Genomic DNA, 8496 nt, shown 5'->3' on the forward strand with positions numbered 1-8496 from the left:
ACTCCATCTCTGAGAGATTTAAGGTGGATGAAAAGGCAATGTTCTGAGCAATGCTCTGTTTGCTCAGAAAAAGTAGTCACAGCATGATCCATGCCAAGGATTCCCAGAAAGCAGGGAACAAGGATGAGTACAAGTGCCTGGGGAATCAGGGGCAGCTATGTGGGCAAGGCACCATCACCTGCCCTCAACCTATTTGGTCCCTCCAGCAGATTTCACCTGTCACTTGTCCTACACTATGTCCTGTTCTCACTACAAAGTGCTGCGCCTACATCTGTTAATTTATCCATCTCCTTCCATTTTCTACTGAGTGTCTGGGCAATAGCAATGCTGAGGAATTACCATTTACAACAGCACAACTCCTGAGCTTAAGATGTGAACAAACAACAGAGTATGAACACAGTCAGTCTGGTTCCTTCCTGGGCCCTCTAACAGTTCCACTTCATCAGAAACGTAAAGATAAGCTTCAGTAGAGGGAAAAAAAACAAATGTAGTCGTCTCAAAATTCAGTGTCAAGCAAAGCTCCTCAAAGTTGTACTTAACATGTATTTTGCTACATGTTTCTCATTTTGGCCATGAGTTCTTCCAGGCTTTCTTCAGGCTCTGATACCATTTCCTCAGTTACCAAATTCTCCTCCTGTTAGGAACAGGAAGAAAAAGTTGGCAATAAAAACAGCAAACACTTCCCTACCCACCTTTATTCCCACCACAGCACAACACTCTCCTGGAACCAAGCACTTGACAGACTAGGCCTGACAGATTACACACTTCAATTGTCAGCTGTTCTGACTGGGAGTGAGAATGTCCTGGCAGCAATACACACAGATTCTGCCTTCCCTGAGCATGCTAATGGCTCTTTGGCAACACAGAGCTTCTATGGGATAAATACAGCAAAAACTAGTCACCAAAATATCAACTGAGAAATTCACACTGGTTCCCCACCACCACCACATTCATTCCTTTCTCCTGAAAACCACGTTCACTCTGGTGTCCACACCCAGAGATGTATCTCACAGACCCCAAACTGCCCCACGGGAGCACCGACCGGATGTACCCAGGCACGGGTCCACTGGGATTTTTCAAGATGGAATCTTATTTCAGATTTAAAGGGAACCAAATGGGCTGGTATGATAGATTTCATCTACCATGTGTATTTAAAAAATCCATAAAGAATAAATGCCTTACCTTGTTTGGGATAGTATATGCTACAGTGATTCCCTCGGGCAGCTCAGGCACGGGGCCAGACGCAGCCTTCAGCTCCTCTGGGGACGTTTCTGACACTAACTCGATGCCTTTGCATTAAAAGGAATGGAGAACCCCATCAGAAGTTAGTGATTACAGAACTTTTCCTGTGACATTATCACAGGAGAACAGCAGCTACTCTTCCAAAATAGAAAAAAAAATAAAAGTGGAAAGGCCTTTGATTTCAACTCCTTCATCCCATTATCATTACAAACTATTTTCCTTTACAGCCTGTGAAATGGTCCCATACAGATAACGTATGGACCAGAACAGCACCTCTCCCATAGGGCTTCCTTGTCCTTACCACGTAAATCTTGGCAGGAGGACTTCTCCCAGTGGTGAGCCAAGATCACTTCCTGCATCATGGAATAAGCAGAACATATCTATCCATTCTGAAATCATTCTATAAACCAGGCTTACCATCCCTTGAGACAATTCCTGCTCATTGAAAGCCCTCGGAGGAATATAAAAACCCAGGGGATGCCTCAGCACAGTGGTTATGGGAATGACAAATGCTCACTGGCTATGCATTTAAAAGGAACACACAATGAATGTATCTTTCCATGTCTTCTGCATCTTCAGTCTTCTGAGAACGTTTTATTCAAAGAGTAGTTACATTTTGAGCCTAAAACCTGCACACTAACACTAAAAATACATCATAAAGTTGTGATATCATTACTGGCAAAACCTGCACAGAGCCAGCAGTAATCACACAGTGTAAGTTACAAAAAATAGGAGCCCTCAGTCATCTGTGTGCCCTACAGTGTGTGCACCCAAAACAAAGCCTTCACTTGGGAACATCACTCAGTCCTTCCCAGCTGGCTGGTGCCTTACCCCAGTCGTTGTCTTCGTGTACTATTTCTTCTTCCTGTTCAATTACTTCTTGTTTTGGTTGTGCAGCTTCTTTTTTCTAAAGGAGGAACACAAAGATAAAAAGTGCAATATATGCAACAGTCAGATTTTCAAGAACAGCAGAGAAGATCCAATCTAGTATTCATACTTCTTTGAATATTTAAGACACGCAGTCACCATTTAGAACTTTGTTATGCATAAAAAGGCAGAATAGCTGCAAGTTAAAAAAACAGGAAATATTAACACTCAAAAATATGACTGTCAGCAAGGCTGAGCAATCACTAGAAGAAAAAATTACCTAATGGTTTGCAAGTCATTCTGCCTACCCTTTGCTTCAAGATAATGCCAAGCATTGTATTTTTAGAAACACCTGAACCACCTGAAGAGAAAGCTGCTGAAAACTAGAGCAGCAGCAAAAGTGAATTCTTTTACTACAGATCTGTAGCTTGCTTGGCTTTTAAGGCTTTAAGAAAGGAAGAAAAAAAACAAACCAACTGAAAAAAACAAATCCCAAAACTTTTACCTTATAATTTTCTTGCTGTTTTCTGCAATTGTGGTCACTACACTGTGGATTTGGCTTCATAGACATAGTTGGAAAGAAATCCTGCATCGCATTGTAACCGAGATAATAACTGACAGTACCAAAATTTAACAGGTACCTAGAAACACAATAAGAGAGAATAGGCCCTTACATACAGGTGCAACCCAAAAAAAATCAGTTCCTCCAGGAATAAATTTTCTTCAAAGAACTTTTAGAATACACTTTCAAGTTAGTGAAGGTGTAAAGAGTTACTGTAATTGCCTTCAGACAAGCTGTAGTCACCTGACTGCAGCACAAGTGCACTGACACAGAACCTGCTCCTCTTGTGGTGTAACTGTGAGGACAAGACAGCCACAGACACAGAAAAAGAAGTTTAAATGTAAATTTAATGTATGTTTGTTGGCACACTTGCAGACAGTAGTTTTGCTCTTTGTAACTAGAAATTTTGGATAGCTGACAAAATCAATCTAAGGCTGAAAATATGCCAAGATCCTATTTGCAAAGATGCTTGTAAAAGATGCTGCATCATTTTGAAACCAAATGCCAAGGTGTTACAGAATTTTCCTTGCTGACACATGCAGTTCTGCTAGCAGCTGAAATCCTGTGACAGGACTTTCTGAAAATATTCTAACACCTCATATTGCTATAGAACTATTTTTAATTCACCTCAGGCTAGAATACAGAACACTGCAAGAGAAAAGATTTCTTCTTTATGTAGGAAATGTCTATGAGTTAGCACTGTAGTATTTTTGTGTATCATTTAGTCATGTCAAGTGGGAGCATGTTTAAATGCAGAAAGCAAAAAAAAAAAGTGGTGTATGTAGGTATTAAAAGGAAATTCTCAGGAAAACTCTGAAGACTTTATCCCTGAAAAGTTCTGTAAAGAACAGCAGCTCTGAAGTGAACACACCAGTGACTCAAGCAGTGTGTACTTCAGCCCTGTCCAGCGACGCCAGCACCTCTGGGAAAGGGGCCACAAACATACAACCAGAGCCATCACTAAGAAATGTTCCACCAGGTTTCTTTCCCTTACAGAGCTGTACATTGAATAGCAGCAACTCACTTACTTCAGAACATTTTGTACAAGAATTCCTGCCACAACACCCATAGTTGTAGGAAGACTGGCTGCACAAACTCCTTCTCGTTTTAATGTCTTCTCATCAATATTTGCAGCAACTACAAGTGGAGGAGCACACTAAGGGGAAAGAGAGAAATTCAGGTTAAAAAAAATAGTGTTTAAGAAAATCACAGATCACAACATTTGAAGCTACTCCACCAGCTGTGCCAGCACCACGCTCACTAGGCAGCTGATGTTCACACCCCCCACCCCACCCGAGGAGGCTGCCCGCAGAGCCCGGCGTACCGCGAAGCAGGCGGAGTGCCCCGGCCTGATCAGCTGGATATGGCCCGACACCGCGTTCTCACTCACTCCAGACTCCATCCAGATCTGCCCCAGCTCATTGCAGGCCTTACAAACACAGAAACACACACATCAGCACTGCAGAAATTCAATGACATGAAGGAAAAATGGTGATTGAACAGACCGATGTCCCTGCTTTACGACAAGAAGGCTGTGATCACAAAGAGCAGTATGAAAAGCTGGACTAAAAATTGCCTATCGAAGGACAAGTGGAAGTTGTCCTCGTGCCACCAGCCCCTTGTGCTTTCCTGAGATTTTGGAGCCAGCACAGGCATTAGTGACCCCATCCCAAGCACACTGCAGGACCCACCTGCCCCAGCTGCTGTTAGAGGCACAGGCAGGGTGCCCCTCGGTGCCTCCAGCGGGCACAGTGCCCACACAGAGTCAGCTGAGGGAGAACAGAAAACACGTTTGGCACCTACCCCATGCTGGCCTCTGCTTCAAAAAACTGGTCTGATTAGGTACACAGCCTTAAAAGATTTTTAGTATGCACAAAGTCATATGAACTATACAACCAGCTATATACAGTCCTTAAAAGGTTTGTGAGATTTAGCATACTGGGCTCTGATAATACCTTTAGACAAACAAGACAATGTGGAAAGCCAGAGAGGGCTCACACCACTGAACCCTTTCACTAACTGTTAGCTGCTGGTAACTTAAAAGTCTACAGGTATATTTATACACATACATCGTGGTTTAGAGGAACTGGGTAAACGCTCAGATTCTGTTTCCTTAAGTCAAGAAGGAAATTCCTTAAAAGATTATTGAAAAGTTTCTGTCTTTTCTCAAGTCCCCACAGTTCCTAATGTTATTGATGGAACACAGACTCCCACAAGCTCACACATCTGATCCCTTACTGTGTTAATAGCCATGCGAGCTTCGAAGTTGTCCACGCAGCTGAGGACAAGATCCACAGGCTTCCCTTCCTCCAGAGCACCGTTACTGAAAGAACCATCAGAAGTTTGTGTGAAAGTGCTGGCAGAGCAAAACAGCCACAACAGCACGCTGAAGCTGGGCCTCAAACAGATGGGCACTGGGCAGTAAAGGAGGCTTTATACAGTGCACAGTCACAGCACAAAGTGTTGGAGAATTGTACCTTTGTACAACGTAACTGCAAATGGGAAAACTTATTTCAGAACTTCTCTGTGAGGTTCATTCACTAATAATTATTCTCTTTCTCATTATATAAAGCTCCAGAGCAGTGGAAATATGACCTGAACTGTTTTCTACAATGGGAAAAGCCTGTAAGACCTGCAGCTTTGGCTGCAAATCCAAAGATGCACCAACAGAAAATGTAATGTACGAAGAATATCTAAAAGTAAGATTATGTAAAAGTAGAAATAAATGTCAAACAGAGGGTTGGTCTGGGCAGAAATGTCTTCACATATATACATTTCCCTCTGGTTTTTGATTGGAAGTTGTCAACTTGAAAAGGAAAAAACACAATAAAAACGTGAAGCTGTATTTAAACCACACATCAGGAAGTGAGAGATTTTACCTTATTCTATCCATGAAGTGTTCAAAGTTGTCCAGTGTTGTGATGTTGTAGTTATGTACCTCAAACTGCACATCAGGATTGATATTCCTTACAGAGGAAATAAAATGAGGCAGTGTTAATAAATACAACAATAACTTGCACTCTGCTGCCTAACGCCACAAGTGTTGCTGCAGTCCTACACTTCCAGTCTGAAGCCCAGAATACACCCATATGTGTCAAAAATTCACAGATTAGATGAGAAAAAAAAATTAATCACAACACAGTGAAGTGGCACAGTTTATACCAAACTTCTGAGCAAGATTAGCTACACTTTAAAAGAAGACTCACATTAAGGTCTGGGCCAGTACAAAAATGTCCTTAGAGTATCAACCATTCCCACAACTACTTTATACTCAAATTTCCAAGTTAGATCATGCTACCCTGCAAGTGATTACAAGCAAAACATTGGTTCTCTGGAGCAGTGTCCTCAGTAAATACATTTGTATAGCCACCTCTCTAAGGTATACCTCAAAGTGTGCTCTGCTGCTTGCACTTTACTCAGCCCAGCTTGGTGAGGTTGGAAGAAGAGTCTGTTCATGTTTGCCAGTTCCACTTTGTCGTAATCAAACAGGAGCAGCTACAATAAAGATTGTACAAAGACAGGTGAATCCCCAAAGCCTGCACAGCCTGACCACTCTGACAAGGCAGTTCAAACTACTAAACTGACTCCAACACCAACAGCAATCCCCTCCAGCCAAACCACACCCCCCACTGTCCCTTTCAGCTCACGTACACAAGGTATCAATATTTTAAGTATGTGAAAGGCAGAATTCAAACTGCCCTTCACCTCAAACTGATTTGTGAAGCTGTGAAAACCACACTCAAAAAACCCACAACCTGTTCATTGATCTAAATAGAATATTCAGCAGATGCACACTGTCACCTCAGTGAACACACTCCTACTTGCCCTTGGGGCATTAGCCAGAGATGGGTAATTTCTACCACTTGTCTTGGCATGTCATTCCTCAAAACCAATTCACTACATAATGCATGGACTTGTTGATTAGTATAAATTCTGAATCCATCTCCTTCTGGGTGCCTAAGATGCCAGCCTTCAGGAAATGCTCCTTCAGAGGAAGGGAGAAGAAACTTTGCAATAAAAAAACTGCAGCACCTCCTTATTAAGAAACCTCTTGAGGTTTCAAGAGTAAATGGTTGGGCTTTGCCTGGAAATACAACTGTCTAAGCATTCCCCAAAATTCCTTCTTGGAAGAGAAACATGCTGTTCTATTAGCTCTGGAGTTCTTCTTATCTATACACACATTAAATTAATTTTAATTGCTGCTAAATTTTTAGCTCTAAGTCGGACACATGACAAACTACTGTTTGTGATAAAAATATGTTTGACATGCCCTGCACTTAAATTTCATGACTATCAACTTGTTCTCACAACACAAGACAGTCTTCTCCATGAGTTACCCCCTTCTTTTTCTTTGTTTTGTTTTCCTTTTGCAATAACCCAGTATAAGGGCTAGATAAGATGGGCAAGAAGACAGAGGAGCTCAGAGAAGATGAGCATCTAAGGAAGAATCATCCACATGACACAGGATTAAGCCCAAGGTCAATGAAGAAAAACACAGACTCTTCATTTGTGATGTTTATGCAAGTGCTGTTCTCGAGTGCTTTCTTCAGACCACATTTTATTTGGGCAAAATCAAGGGAATGAAATCAAATCTGACTCTTTATGAAATGACTGGTCCATCTCCTCTAAAGCAGTAGAAGAAGACTCTCATTACCTTACCAATGCCACACCTTGTCAGCATCTCAGCAGTGACGCTGCCGACTCCACCCACGCCCACCACTGCCACGGTGAAGGTACGGATTCTCTGCAGGGGTAAAACACAGGGCAGCACACCAGAAGAGGTAAAACACAGGGCTGTACACCAAAAGAGGTAAAACAGGGCAGTACACCAAAGGCAGGGCTCACAGGGAAAAACACAGGCCTGCTCTGAAGCAGACAGAACCCTACCTCGTAGTCTTTGACTATCCCCATTCTTTTTAACGCCATCAAGCGACTGCAAAGAAAAACAACATTGTTCAGAAAACACTGTCCACGTTTCTGACAGCAACTTGGCCTTGCAGGTATATAAAGTTACTTTAGCTTTAAAAACGACATCTCCAAGCACCAAACCCAAGCCTGCTGTTTTCACTGCAGCTGTGACCACCAGCTAGACACAGACTAAGTGAGATAACAGATCCTCTCCTACAAGCAACAGCAGCCAGGCACTAACCCTGTGGAATCTCACATACTCGTTCAGGGGGTATGAGTAAGGTCGGTGAAACAAAGAGGAGCCATAGTTATTTTTGTAAATGAATCCCTGATTTCCAGAATAAAAGCCTACACTTGTTTCTTTAACCAACCATATGGCCAGCGAAGACTCTTCCATTGTTTTGTGATCATTTTCATTAGATTAATTCCAACATAACACTAAAAAATGTTACACAATATCAGGTTGTGAGAATAACTGGCTAAATCTTAAAGTAACATTTTACCCTGCTATTGCATTTTTTCATAGAAAGTATCAATGCAAGTGCAAGTATCAATCTGCATTAAAGCAATTCATCCAGGACAAAACAAGAAAAAAAATAAAAATCAGATTTCCAGAAGTGCTGAGCACTAGAAAGGGTCCAAGATGTTTAAGACTTCTCTAAACTAAAGTCTGAAGTAGGTGAGTTAGAGGCAGGAGAGTAAGACCTAATGTAACGCCAAAATCCGTCCAATTTATGAGCCAGTTTGCTGAATAACTCAAAAGTTTCCCCTCTCTCCCTGTGCTGTAAGGCAAGGGAATACCAAGTAATTCTGATGTACACGCCTGCCAGCTCAGCCTGGTGGGGAATCTGAGGCCATCCACGCTCCCCTCCCCACAAGCCCCCTGACTTCAGCGCGGCCCCAGCGCACCCAGCCCC

General features: G+C 42.3%; 1 protein-coding gene across 1 annotated transcript; it reads right to left on the reverse strand.

The window, feature by feature from the left end:
- Positions 1–531: 531 nt before the first annotated feature.
- UBA5 (ubiquitin-like modifier activating enzyme 5) lies at positions 532–7601 on the reverse strand. Its single transcript, XM_008935417.1, has 11 exons — positions 7559–7601; positions 7326–7415; positions 6057–6166; positions 5551–5637; positions 4910–4994; positions 3996–4100; positions 3700–3827; positions 2615–2750; positions 2074–2149; positions 1183–1289; positions 532–634 (listed from the first exon to the last, which is right to left on the reverse strand). The coding sequence occupies exons 1-11, from the start codon at positions 7595–7597 to the stop codon at positions 551–553; spliced, it is 1047 nt and encodes a 348-aa protein (XP_008933665.1). The 5' UTR covers positions 7598–7601; the 3' UTR covers positions 532–550.
- Positions 7602–8496: the final 895 nt, after the last annotated feature.

Source organism: Merops nubicus, unplaced genomic scaffold, assembly GCF_000691845.1.
Source record: "Merops nubicus isolate BGI_N331 unplaced genomic scaffold, ASM69184v1 scaffold29452, whole genome shotgun sequence".
Lineage (NCBI taxonomy): Eukaryota > Metazoa > Chordata > Aves > Coraciiformes > Meropidae > Merops > Merops nubicus.

Excerpts from the sequence above, each read along its gene's own strand:
- UBA5 (XM_008935417.1), bottom strand. The coding sequence starts at position 7,597 with ATGGCGTTAAAAAGAATGGGGATAGTCAAAGACTACGAG. Across the intron at positions 4,101-4,909 it reads CTCGCATGGCTATTAACACA|GCCTGCAATGAGCTGGGGCA; the intron begins GTAAGGGATCAG and ends TGTGTTTGTAAG. Across the intron at positions 2,751-3,699 it reads CTTGTACAAAATGTTCTGAA|GTACCTGTTAAATTTTGGTA; the intron begins GTAAGTGAGTTG and ends TTGTGTTTCTAG.